Source organism: Triticum aestivum, chromosome 3B, assembly GCF_018294505.1.
Source record: "Triticum aestivum cultivar Chinese Spring chromosome 3B, IWGSC CS RefSeq v2.1, whole genome shotgun sequence".
NCBI lineage: Eukaryota > Viridiplantae > Streptophyta > Magnoliopsida > Poales > Poaceae > Triticum > Triticum aestivum.
This window is the reverse complement of record NC_057801.1, coordinates 601,228,722-601,242,251: the sequence shown is the minus strand read 5'-3', so window position 1 is coordinate 601,242,251 and position 13,530 is coordinate 601,228,722. Positions and strand designations below refer to the sequence as shown.

The 13,530-nt window shown below is 45.4% G+C and overlaps 1 protein-coding gene across 1 annotated transcript; it reads left to right on the top strand.

Moving 5' to 3' along the window:
• Positions 1-38: 38 nt before the first annotated feature.
• LOC123071200 (uncharacterized) lies at positions 39-3,892 on the top strand. The gene is made up of 7 exons (XM_044494713.1): positions 39-511; positions 587-737; positions 822-947; positions 1,027-1,107; positions 2,227-2,419; positions 2,511-2,781; positions 3,335-3,892. Exons 5-7 carry the CDS (start codon positions 2,237-2,239, stop codon positions 3,538-3,540), a joined length of 660 nt encoding a protein of 219 aa, XP_044350648.1. The 5' UTR covers positions 39-511; positions 587-737; positions 822-947; positions 1,027-1,107; positions 2,227-2,236; the 3' UTR covers positions 3,541-3,892.
• The last annotated feature ends 9,638 nt before the right edge of the window (positions 3,893-13,530 follow it).

The window sequence follows — 13,530 nt, the reverse complement described above, 5'->3', positions numbered from 1 at the left end:
GTCTGTATAGGAGGGCATCTTATAATTTGATGAAAAAAATTTGAACTTGGGCCATGAGGCCTCGCTTTGGCATTTCAATTTCCCAGTCTTGGAAAAAGGATAACATTTCAGGTAACTATGAGAACATGGAAGTCATGAATAGGTTTCACAAGCTACATTTCAATGGCTGATTCAGTTAGTCTGCCCACTCACTCTATTTTGAGATTAAACCTTGACCAGTGAAGTTTGCTACCGTTCACTCACTCAGTTTTTGGCGCTTAATGCTCTGCCAGTGTTGAGTTGCCTGATAGTGTGAATCTGCCAGTGACATACCACATGCTATCTAGGATTCTTGATTTGTTTTGTTTTTCTCATTCTTATTTGTAGGAAGAATTTGATACATATGATCCTAAGGAGAACAGTTCGCTACTACCTTACTTGAGGAAGCGGTCTGAAATTATTGAGATAGTTGGAGCCCGTGATATTATCTTTGCTTTATCACAGCTGGGAGTATGTGCTGCATTCAGTAGAGGTACGCCTCTTTTGAGCTTTTGTTAATGACTGGTCCTGGTTCAAACAACTATTCTTATATTCTCTTTGTTTCCAGTGAAAAACCAGCGGATTTGCTTTCTGAATGGAAGTCCAGATGAAGTCATCCGTAGTTTGTTTTATAACAAGAACAATGACTCGCTTATAACCGTATCAGTTTATGGTTCTGAAAATTTCAGTGCTTTAAGATGCAGGACAACTCGAATCGAGTGAGTTGTCTTCCTATGATCCTGTTACACTGCTAGCCTTCCTACTTTTATCATATTATAGCTAAACGGCATTTTACTCTCAAGGTATATACGCCGTGGAAAGCCAGATGCTGGTTTCCCTCTTTTTGAGACAGAATCGTTGAGGTGGCCAGGTTTTGTGGAGTTTGATGATGTAAACGGAAAGGTGCTGACGTACTCTGCTCAAGACAGGTGATTGAACTACCTACCTTTCTAATATGGAGAAAATATATTTGTTCAAATTATGACACTGTGTTCTCATCTAAAACAGTACTTACAAGGTGTTTGACTTGAAGAACTACACACTTCTGTACACGATATCTGATAAAGATGTTCAAGAGATAAAAATCAGGTAAGGAAATCTCTCTTGGTTTGTTTTCCTAATTTACATTGTTCACATTGCGCAATGATCCTGTTTTTTGTTTCTATGTCACCTGTCTGTTCTCGTGCAATACTGACAGAATATTTTTGTTTGACATCTTTTTTTCCTCATTTAGAAGTACTAGTCACCCAATTATCTCAATTATATATAAAAAAAGAACACCCAATTATCTCAGAAAGCAGTAACTAAACCTTAAATTATCTAAAAGCAGTTCAACCCCACAGGACTATCATAATCCACCACAATGCTAAATGGATCCTAACTTCATGGCTGAATGGTAAGTTATCTTCTTTTGTAAGAGATACTTATGACTGCTTTGATTCTAAATGGGCTCCTATCATTTACTAAATTTAATGTTTTCTATGAAACCAGTCATAATCCATAGAAATGGTACAATTATAACTTGATATTGTTGGCACATTTAGAAGTGCCATTCTCAATCCCTACCTGTAGGTTACGATAGCCGAGGTTTAAAAAAATGTGCGTGGTTGCACTATTGCTTCTTTGTAGAAACGATTGTCACTACAGGCAGGATTGACATCGCATATAGCATATCTGTTGCACTATTTTGTGCAGCAGCAACAGGGGTACCTTTCATGTGAATTGTACCACGTGAAACGGTACCATGCAAGGTTTAGTGGATAACTCAAAGCATGGCTTTTCTATAGTTCTCCAAATTAAGTTAGGTTTGGTTGTTATCTCCTAATTGATCCAAATGTCCATTAGCTAACCATTGTTTGGGGCTGGACTGTATATAAGCGATGCCAGTGTTACCTCTTAAGTCTTAACAGGAAAACAACAAAGAATAAACAAGTATTTTTGTCTCTAGTCTCCCGTCTTCTCGAAAAAAGCCGTGCTGCTGAACCGTCCTTGTGGATGTATTTATTATGTAAAGATCTAAGGACAAGCACATGTGCATTATTCAGCATGTGGGAACAAGATAATTGTTTCTTTGCGACTTCCGAGATGGGATTAGTGTACTTCTTTTCTTTCAAGAGATATTGGATACATTCAGTTTTATTTCTTGTGCACATTTCTATTCACGCCAAAATTAGTTGTGCCTTATTGCTTCTTATTTCCTTCTCACAGCCCTGGTATAATGCTATTGATATACTCAAGAAAAAAGGGCTACATTCCTCTTGAGATTCTTTCTATTGAAGATGGTAAGCGCTTGAAGTCATTCAGGCATCTTCTTCACCGCAACAAGAAGATTGATTTCATTGAGCAATTCAATGAAAAACTTCTAGTCAAGCAGGACGGGGAGAACCTTCAAATTCTTGATGTAAGCATTGGCTGTGTATTATAGGTCAAGGGAAATAAGAAAAACAATTTTCTATTTCTTGTTTGTAACAAACTTCCATGCAATACCGCAGGTAACAAACTCTAAGATAACAGAAGTGAGCAGCAATGAGTTTGTGACTCCATCAGCTTTTATTTTTCTGTACGAGATGCAGCTGTTCCTGACCTTCCGTAATCGGTCGGTATCAGTTTGGAATTTCCGTGGTGAACTGGTGACATCCTTTGAGGATCATTTGTTGTGGCATCCTGATTGCAATACAAACAGTATTTACATAACTAGCAACCAAGACCTCATTATCTCTTACTGCAAAGCTGAACCGGATGATCCATCTTCAGAGGACAATGGTAAAAATTTAAACTTTCTGGTGCTTCAGCATGTATTGTTGATGTGTTTAATTGCTAATTGATTTGTTATGGTTGCTAATCCTTCCTGGCAATGCATTTACCTTTATCCATTATACTCCTCATGTTAGATTTAGTCGCAAGCACTATCAGTTTTCTCTTTGACGGGAGGCAGTGTTCCCGAGCTTTTTAGTTTTATACCAGTTTGATGATTCATGCATGCAATTTCAGTGCTGATCAAGTGTGTGTCACCAAAGTTTTATCTCTCTGTTTTAACAGTCATACAAACGCCAGAATAGGTGTTTATTTTGAGTAGCTGGTAATCACTTGATTTTGCGTGTGATGCTTTCGATAGATTCTCTACTTAGTAAGAAAGATGCGTCAGGAAGCATGTTGACGCATGGGCACTTTGCCTAATGCGCCTTTTTGTTTTGAATTCACGTTTTCAAATGTATGCTCGAAGAAAATCTGCTCTAACTTACTACCTTAGATACATGGGGATGATGCCAGTACCTATCCCTGCATGATCTTATTTGTACTTTGCATTCTTGTGCAGCCTGTTCTATTAACATCAGCGAGATATTGACCGGGAAATGTATGGCCAAGATAAAGGCAGGGAACCTGTGCAAACAGAAGTCGTCGAAGTTCCTGTGTACGCCTCTGGAGGCCCTCGGCGACATCACATCTCTGTACTACGACGAAGAGCGCGAGGAGATCATCACCGGCAACCATCAAGGCCTCATCCATGTGTGGTCAAATTAACAGCTTGGTCCAGTGCAGGCAGGTTACATCAGGCACCAGGGGATCCTCGTTAGTATATTTAGCTTGTAGTGGCACCAGTTTAGTGGGCAGCCTGACCTAGCCGTGGGTATCTTTTGCCGCATGGGCCTTCATGTTGGGAATGTTTGTGTATAGTACTGTAGTTCATCCATCGCCAGCCTCCTAGCTATTTATCAGCTGCCGAGTTGACATTTGTCATGTGTTTTTTGGGGGATCCGTGTAGCTTTAGGAGATGCTTATCATAGGGGTCATCGAAGAGGGAAGGTTTCGGGTGTATCGCATGTAAGCATTATTGACCTTTAAGCTATTTATCCGATTCTGATTTTGGAGTGCCGTTCGATGTGCAATTTTTGTGAAGAGGTAAATACACCAGAGGTGCCTAAATTTGTCCGGCGCGGTCACTTTAGTGCCTAAATTTGCAAAATGTCGAAAACTGGTGCCACAACTTGTCCATTTGGTGCATATGCGGTGCCTCGCTCATACGCCGCCGTATTTGCCTGCCGCGTGGCCTGACAGCTGGCTTGTGGCCCACGGGTCAGTGGGTGGGAGCGCAGGAAGAGACGAGTCGGTCGCGCGCAGCGGTTATTTTCCAGAAAACCCACAGACCTTTTATTAATTATCGCAAAATAGTATAACAGACATTTTATTAATTATCACAAAAGAGTATAAACAGACCAACACGCGTGCAGAGCTTGTACTGTCACCATTCTCACGGTTGTCAAATTCAGCCTGTAATTCTTCATTACCAATACCAGAACTAGAGCCTTCATCAAATGGGATGAAACTCTTTGCTCTGCTATAACTAATATCTCATGCACTTTCTGGTATTTCAGACCAGCAAACATTTTCTTTGCCCTTTCCTGACTTAATTGGAGTTATTACTTTTGTTGGTTCATTCAGTCCATGCAGCAACACATCATCATCATTGTTTAGTAACTGCAGAGTGTCACCATGGTCTACCAGCACGACCAAGTTCTTGTGTTCTACTGTTGCAGCAATCATGAGCACTATATCTGCATCACATGACATCAGGTGAAGCCCATCACAAAAATATTTACCAGGTTGGCACCAATACACATCCATCTTGGAGTTTGCTCTGTCGTGGCCCAGTTGGAGAAGGAAATCATCTATCCATAAATTAGACCAAGAGTGATAGTTGGAGAAGGAAATCATCTATCCATAAATTAGACCAAGTATCACTCCGACAGTAGTCAAACCGGTCCACTTCATGTTCTATATACTTCATGTTGCTACCAGATCCAGATCCACACAAATATCCCTTGTGATGGATTTGAACTGTGAACAGACCATCAAATAGCCCTGCATTATTAAAATAGAACAAATATTCAGATTACTATGCTGCACATATATTCAACACAGATTTCACTTATGTACAAAAGAATAAGTTACCTATTCAGTACACAACATCCATCTATTTAGTTTACTAAACACTTAATTATTCATTACTTTACATACAACTGCACACATTCAGTACATCTGTACTGCATAGCACAAATTGAACACATATATTCAGTTCTGTGCAGTGCACACATTCAGTACATAACCTGTCACCACAATTCAGTTTAAGTGTACATCAGGTGTCACCAAAATTCAGTTTACTGTACGATAACTGAAGACAAAATTCAGTTACAAATCTTCTGAAAAATTAGTTCGAACATTCTCCAAATCTGAGGCGCAATGACCAACAAGACAAATAATCATATATCAGCAATATTGTAGCCTAATTTGTTGCGCACATAAGCATGAACAACTGCTGACAGAAAAGGGTCCTACTTTCAAAACCCCCAAATAAACCCTAGCGAAAATCAGGATCAATGCACCCATATCTGCTCCGCAACCGTCCACATACACATATATCGCGCATACCATGGAAGAAAGGTGAAGATCAAGCACGGCAAAGATTACTCTAGCTCCGACAAACCCTACCCGACGCATACGCATGGACGAGGAACAGAGAATCAGGATGAAGGGAAAACAGGAAGGGTGTGACTTACCACACGTAGGAGCTGCTTCGCCTGGAAGATGATGGCGAGGGTCATCCATCGCATCGCGCCGCCGATCGCTGTGCCGCACCACCTCCGCCACCTTCGCCTCAGATTGATCGTGAGTGAGAAAGCAGAGACAGGATACGAACCGATGGGTACCTATGCGCAAATATACCGGGCAATCACTTCCCGCCATTGGAGGGACTCTTTTGCGTTAATTAATAAAAGCTCCGTTTTTTTGGAAAATAACCGTTGCGCGCGTCCGACTCATCTCTTCCTACGCTCCCACCCACTGACTTGTGGGCCACCCGCCAGCTGTCAGGCCACGCGGCAAGCAAATACGGCGGCGTACGAGTGAGGCACCATATATGCACCAAATGGACAAATTGAGCACATATATTCAGTTCTGTGCAGTGCACACATTCAGTACATAACCTGTCACCACAATTCAGTTTAAGTGTACATCAGGTGTCACCAAAATTCAGTTTACTGTACGATAACTGAAGACAAAATTCAGTTACAAATCTTCTGAAAAATTAGTTCGAACATTCTCCAAATCTGAGGCGCAATGACCAACAAGACAAATAATCATATATCAGCAATATTGTAGCCTAATTTGTTGCGCACATAAGCATGAACAACTGCTGACAGAAAAGGGTCCTACTTTCAAAACCCCCAAATAAACCCTAGCGAAAATCAGGATCAATGCACCCATATCTGCTCCGCAACCGTCCACATACACATATATCGCGCATACCATGGAAGAAAGGTGAAGATCAAGCACGGCAAAGATTACTCTAGCTCCGACAAACCCTACCCGACGCATACGCATGGACGAGGAACAGAGAATCAGGATGAAGGGAAAACAGGAAGGGTGTGACTTACCACACGTAGGAGCTGCTTCGCCTGGAAGATGATGGCGAGGGTCATCCATCGCATCGCGCCGCCGATCGCTGTGCCGCACCACCTCCGCCACCTTCGCCTCAGATTGATCGTGAGTGAGAAAGCAGAGACAGGATACGAACCGATGGGTACCTATGCGCAAATATACCGGGCAATCACTTCCCGCCATTGGAGGGACTCTTTTGCGTTAATTAATAAAAGCTCCGTTTTTTTGGAAAATAACCGTTGCGCGCGTCCGACTCATCTCTTCCTACGCTCCCACCCACTGACTTGTGGGCCACCCGCCAGCTGTCAGGCCACGCGGCAAGCAAATACGGCGGCGTACGAGTGAGGCACCATATATGCACCAAATGGACAAATTGAGCACATATATTCAGTTCTGTGCAGTGCACACATTCAGTACATAACCTGTCACCACAATTCAGTTTAAGTGTACATCAGGTGTCACCAAAATTCAGTTTACTGTACGATAACTGAAGACAAAATTCAGTTACAAATCTTCTGAAAAATTAGTTCGAACATTCTCCAAATCTGAGGCGCAATGACCAACAAGACAAATAATCATATATCAGCAATATTGTAGCCTAATTTGTTGCGCACATAAGCATGAACAACTGCTGACAGAAAAGGGTCCTACTTTCAAAACCCCCAAATAAACCCTAGCGAAAATCAGGATCAATGCACCCATATCTGCTCCGCAACCGTCCACATACACATATATCGCGCATACCATGGAAGAAAGGTGAAGATCAAGCACGGCAAAGATTACTCTAGCTCCGACAAACCCTACCCGACGCATACGCATGGACGAGGAACAGAGAATCAGGATGAAGGGAAAACAGGAAGGGTGTGACTTACCACACGTAGGGGCTGCTTCGCCTGGAAGATGATGGCGAGGGTCATCCATCGCATCGCGCCGCCGATCGCTGTGCCGCACCACCTCCGCCACCTTCGCCTCAGATTGATCGTGAGTGAGAAAGCAGAGACAGGATACGAACCGATGGGTACCTATGCGCAAATATACCGGGCAATCACTTCCCGCCATTGGAGGGACTCTTTTGCGTTAATTAATAAAAGCTCCGTTTTTTTGGAAAATAACCGTTGCGCGCGTCCGACTCATCTCTTCCTACGCTCCCACCCACTGACTTGTGGGCCACCCGCCAGCTGTCAGGCCACGCGGCAAGCAAATACGGCGGCGTACGAGTGAGGCACCATATATGCACCAAATGGACAAATTGAGCACATATATTCAGTTCTGTGCAGTGCACACATTCAGTACATAACCTGTCACCACAATTCAGTTTAAGTGTACATCAGGTGTCACCAAAATTCAGTTTACTGTACGATAACTGAAGACAAAATTCAGTTACAAATCTTCTGAAAAATTAGTTCGAACATTCTCCAAATCTGAGGCGCAATGACCAACAAGACAAATAATCATATATCAGCAATATTGTAGCCTAATTTGTTGCGCACATAAGCATGAACAACTGCTGACAGAAAAGGGTCCTACTTTCAAAACCCCCAAATAAACCCTAGCGAAAATCAGGATCAATGCACCCATATCTGCTCCGCAACCGTCCACATACACATATATCGCGCATACCATGGAAGAAAGGTGAAGATCAAGCACGGCAAAGATTACTCTAGCTCCGACAAACCCTACCCGACGCATACGCATGGACGAGGAACAGAGAATCAGGATGAAGGGAAAACAGGAAGGGTGTGACTTACCACACGTAGGAGCTGCTTCGCCTGGAAGATGATGGCGAGGGTCATCCATCGCATCGCGCCGCCGATCGCTGTGCCGCACCACCTCCGCCACCTTCGCCTCAGATTGATCGTGAGTGAGAAAGCAGAGACAGGATACGAACCGATGGGTACCTATGCGCAAATATACCGGGCAATCACTTCCCGCCATTGGAGGGACTCTTTTGCGTTAATTAATAAAAGCTCCGTTTTTTTGGAAAATAACCGTTGCGCGCGTCCGACTCATCTCTTCCTACGCTCCCACCCACTGACTTGTGGGCCACCCGCCAGCTGTCAGGCCACGCGGCAAGCAAATACGGCGGCGTACGAGTGAGGCACCATATATGCACCAAATGGACAAATTGAGCACATATATTCAGTTCTGTGCAGTGCACACATTCAGTACATAACCTGTCACCACAATTCAGTTTAAGTGTACATCAGGTGTCACCAAAATTCAGTTTACTGTACGATAACTGAAGACAAAATTCAGTTACAAATCTTCTGAAAAATTAGTTCGAACATTCTCCAAATCTGAGGCGCAATGACCAACAAGACAAATAATCATATATCAGCAATATTGTAGCCTAATTTGTTGCGCACATAAGCATGAACAACTGCTGACAGAAAAGGGTCCTACTTTCAAAACCCCCAAATAAACCCTAGCGAAAATCAGGATCAATGCACCCATATCTGCTCCGCAACCGTCCACATACACATATATCGCGCATACCATGGAAGAAAGGTGAAGATCAAGCACGGCAAAGATTACTCTAGCTCCGACAAACCCTACCCGACGCATACGCATGGACGAGGAACAGAGAATCAGGATGAAGGGAAAACAGGAAGGGTGTGACTTACCACACGTAGGAGCTGCTTCGCCTGGAAGATGATGGCGAGGGTCATCCATCGCATCGCGCCGCCGATCGCTGTGCCGCACCACCTCCGCCACCTTCGCCTCAGATTGATCGTGAGTGAGAAAGCAGAGACAGGATACGAACCGATGGGTACCTATGCGCAAATATACCGGGCAATCACTTCCCGCCATTGGAGGGACTCTTTTGCGTTAATTAATAAAAGCTCCGTTTTTTTGGAAAATAACCGTTGCGCGCGTCCGACTCATCTCTTCCTACGCTCCCACCCACTGACTTGTGGGCCACCCGCCAGCTGTCAGGCCACGCGGCAAGCAAATACGGCGGCGTACGAGTGAGGCACCATATATGCACCAAATGGACAAATTGAGCACATATATTCAGTTCTGTGCAGTGCACACATTCAGTACATAACCTGTCACCACAATTCAGTTTAAGTGTACATCAGGTGTCACCAAAATTCAGTTTACTGTACGATAACTGAAGACAAAATTCAGTTACAAATCTTCTGAAAAATTAGTTCGAACATTCTCCAAATCTGAGGCGCAATGACCAACAAGACAAATAATCATATATCAGCAATATTGTAGCCTAATTTGTTGCGCACATAAGCATGAACAACTGCTGACAGAAAAGGGTCCTACTTTCAAAACCCCCAAATAAACCCTAGCGAAAATCAGGATCAATGCACCCATATCTGCTCCGCAACCGTCCACATACACATATATCGCGCATACCATGGAAGAAAGGTGAAGATCAAGCACGGCAAAGATTACTCTAGCTCCGACAAACCCTACCCGACGCATACGCATGGACGAGGAACAGAGAATCAGGATGAAGGGAAAACAGGAAGGGTGTGACTTACCACACGTAGGAGCTGCTTCGCCTGGAAGATGATGGCGAGGGTCATCCATCGCATCGCGCCGCCGATCGCTGTGCCGCACCACCTCCGCCACCTTCGCCTCAGATTGATCGTGAGTGAGAAAGCAGAGACAGGATACGAACCGATGGGTACCTATGCGCAAATATACCGGGCAATCACTTCCCGCCATTGGAGGGACTCTTTTGCGTTAATTAATAAAAGCTCCGTTTTTTTGGAAAATAACCGTTGCGCGCGTCCGACTCATCTCTTCCTACGCTCCCACCCACTGACTTGTGGGCCACCCGTCAGCTGTCAGGCCACGCGGCAAGCAAATACGGCGGCGTACGAGTGAGGCACCATATATGCACCAAATGGACAAGTTGTGGCACCAGTTTTTGATATTTTGCAAGTTTAGGCAATAAAGTGACCGCCCCGGACAAGTTTAGGCACCTCTGGTGTATTTACCTCTTCTTCTTTCATCACCCCTTTATATCCATTAATTTTATATTAACCACAAAGGTTGACACTTGAGATTTAAAAGAAGGGTCGTTTCTGATCGTATGTCCGGACGTCAAGTTTTTTACGTTGAGTTTTTATCTGTCATCTTGCTTGTGAGCCACCATGCCCACAGGAATCAATCAAGGCATGCAAAACATGTTCGAGTAAGAGAGATCATGAGAAATAAATTCATAGCATTGGTACTACATGTACTCATGAGTACATTCAACAGGGACTCCAAGTTCTCATGCCGTAAGGGCATTTCTAACCAACCACCTATCCAGCGTTAGAGGAGTAAATAATCGGTTTTATTTCTGAGATAAATACCGTGGTTACTGAAGTTGAGATCAAAGCACGATACGGTCACTGAACTTCAGAATACACTCAATACGATCATTGAATACGAGTTGTGATGATTATTACGGTTAAATTCCTGCGAGACTGTGATTCGAACCTGAGACCACTGGATAGTAAACCTCGCGCGCTAGCCAACCAGGACAACCCCGTTTTCTGCCAGCATATTGAGGATCTGTTTTAATACTGTACATAAGCTACTCTACTATTACCTCGAAAAAAAAAGAGCTCCTATGCTACGTTTTGACATAATCCTTCTGTGTAAAGGTTTCTTTTATCACGCTTGCCACGGCGCCATAAGCTAGTATGGGTGTGTTTGGATCCTTTGCCAGTTCACCTCGCTAGGCAAGGCTAGCCTTGCCGACGAAGGCTAGCCAAATCGGCTCGCTCGCTGGAACGCAGAAAAATCTTGAAACCGCAGGCAACGAGGTGAGTTCACCGAGGAACCAAACAGTTGGCTTCATTGCTGGGCTGGGCGAGGCGAGCGCTTGCTCCCGAACCAAACGTTGCCTGCTAGTGCCTGCATGTTGTGTATGTGTGTGTGTTGCATTTGTGTTGTGTGTGCGCGTGTGTGTTGTGTGTGATTTTTTTTCTATCGTGTGTGTATCGTGTGTGCGTGCTGGTGTGTGTTCCTGCGTGTGTGCGGCCTCAACATGATGCTGCGTGGAGGCGGGACCAGCATGGCCTGCTCACTGCCTGCTACGGCCAACGCGCTTCGGCTTGACAAGTTTGATGTTGACGCCCTCATGTATGGAATCTTGCTCGAGTCGCTCTTGATCACTTGCCGGATCAGCCCCTTCAAGAACCTCATCATCTTGTCACGATTGATGGCCCTAGCTCCCGTCTCGTCCAGTGCTCTAAGTCCGGGACCGCGCCACCGCACGGTTGCCTTCGTCTCCGGCCAGTCGTCGAGCAACAAACGACAAAGACATGCTGCAGGAGATGTCGCAGGACGGCGTCGTGGGCAAGCTTGGCCGCAGCACGATGAACCGGGCGTCGCCTTAGATGGCGCACGCCATCTAAGTAATGTAACTCTCACCCTGATTGTATTCATCATCACAATATGCTCATATACAGTTTTGGAGACTAGGGTGATGCACGCCTCCATGCAGCTACGTCGCCTTATATACGGCACGTAGCCAGGCCCAGAGCTGCATGCGCGCGGCTGGGACGTGCTCACGAAGTGCACAAGTGGACGGCAGCTCCTGAAGACTAGGGTGACTTGGTTAGCCACCCGATGGACGTGTAGGTGCGTTGCAACACATGCATCCGAGTATGTATGTGCATGCATGCGTTGTGTACATGGAATCCGTGGGTCGGTGGGTGCATGTATGGGTATTTATATGAAAATCAATATATGTATTGGCTCAACTGGTTAGCCCAGGCGGTCTGTGACCGGCAGGGCTTTGGTTCGAATCTTCATCCGCGCGATTAGATTTTGCTTTTTATTTGTTTATTTCGACAGCTGACAGATGGGACCTTCACTGGATGTCAAAAAAAGGCTATTTGACTAGTCAACCAGGTCCATGCAGATAGAATACAGAGCTCTACGATGAATTAGTGACCGTATAATCATCGCAACTCGTATTTCATGACCGTATTGAGCGTATTCTGAAGTTCAGTGACCGTATCATGTTTTGACCTCAACTTCAGTGACCATTAGTGTATTTATCTCGTTATTCCTCTATAATGCGTACCTAACCGATCCCCAATCCGTCATAAGGAAGTAAAAAATCATACTCCGACCCGTATCCCTTTCCTATTTTTACTCCACCACTCCGTCTCGGAGTAAAAATCTCGCACCTCTCTCGCCTCCCCCTGCTGCTCCTGCGCTCAGCTGCCGGGCCTGCGATGCCGTGCCCGTGCCCGTACTGGCCGCAGTTCCGGCGAGCTCCGTGCCATGGCCTCCATGGATGAGCTCTGTCGCGGCCTCCATTGCTGGGAGCACCATGAACATGTTGTTGATGGACCACTTCATGTGCCCGTTCAGCTTGTTCTGCGTGTTGAGCAGCTCGATGCGACGGTTCGATGTCACCGGCGATTTGGGGCGTGCCGACCCGAGCTTTGATCTGGGTCATGACTCATGAACGCCTTGTTGTGCGCGGTGTCGTTCCACGCTGGGGTCAGCGGTGGTGCGATGGCCAGGAGCTTGAACCCGCGGTTGGGCTGGTAGTTGAGAGCAGGGCCAGAGCCGGCGCGAGCTTTGATGCTGACCCAGTAGTTGGACGATGGGTCCTGGTCGGTGGTGAGCAGGACGGAGTAGCTGTTGCCGGAGTAGATGTCCATGCCGTCCTCCACATAGTTGCACTGATCGATTTTCAAACAATCCAATAGATGTAGCACTGATCAACCCCGGAAAATACAATACACATCACTGTTCTTGTTGAATTGCCTTCCACAACACACGCACACATGTCAGCTGGTGCGGTGCGGCCTTGGGCAGCGGCGCAGCGAGGTCTTGGGCAGCAGCGCGACGAGGTTTGACGCTGCTGGTGCTCTCCTGTCGAACACCCCGACCAACAGGACAGTGGCCATGAGAAGGCCGGCGACTTCAGGCGTGTCCGGCTTGCTCACTGGCCGTACCAGCTTGGTCACCATCGTCGCGGGATCGGTTAAGTCTGGCCAAACTTAATGGAGTAAATTTACTTTTCCTTCACCGGATACTCCACTGTCTATTAGGGATTAGTTAGAAATGCCTAAGGCCGCATTGCCAAACCACCCGCACATG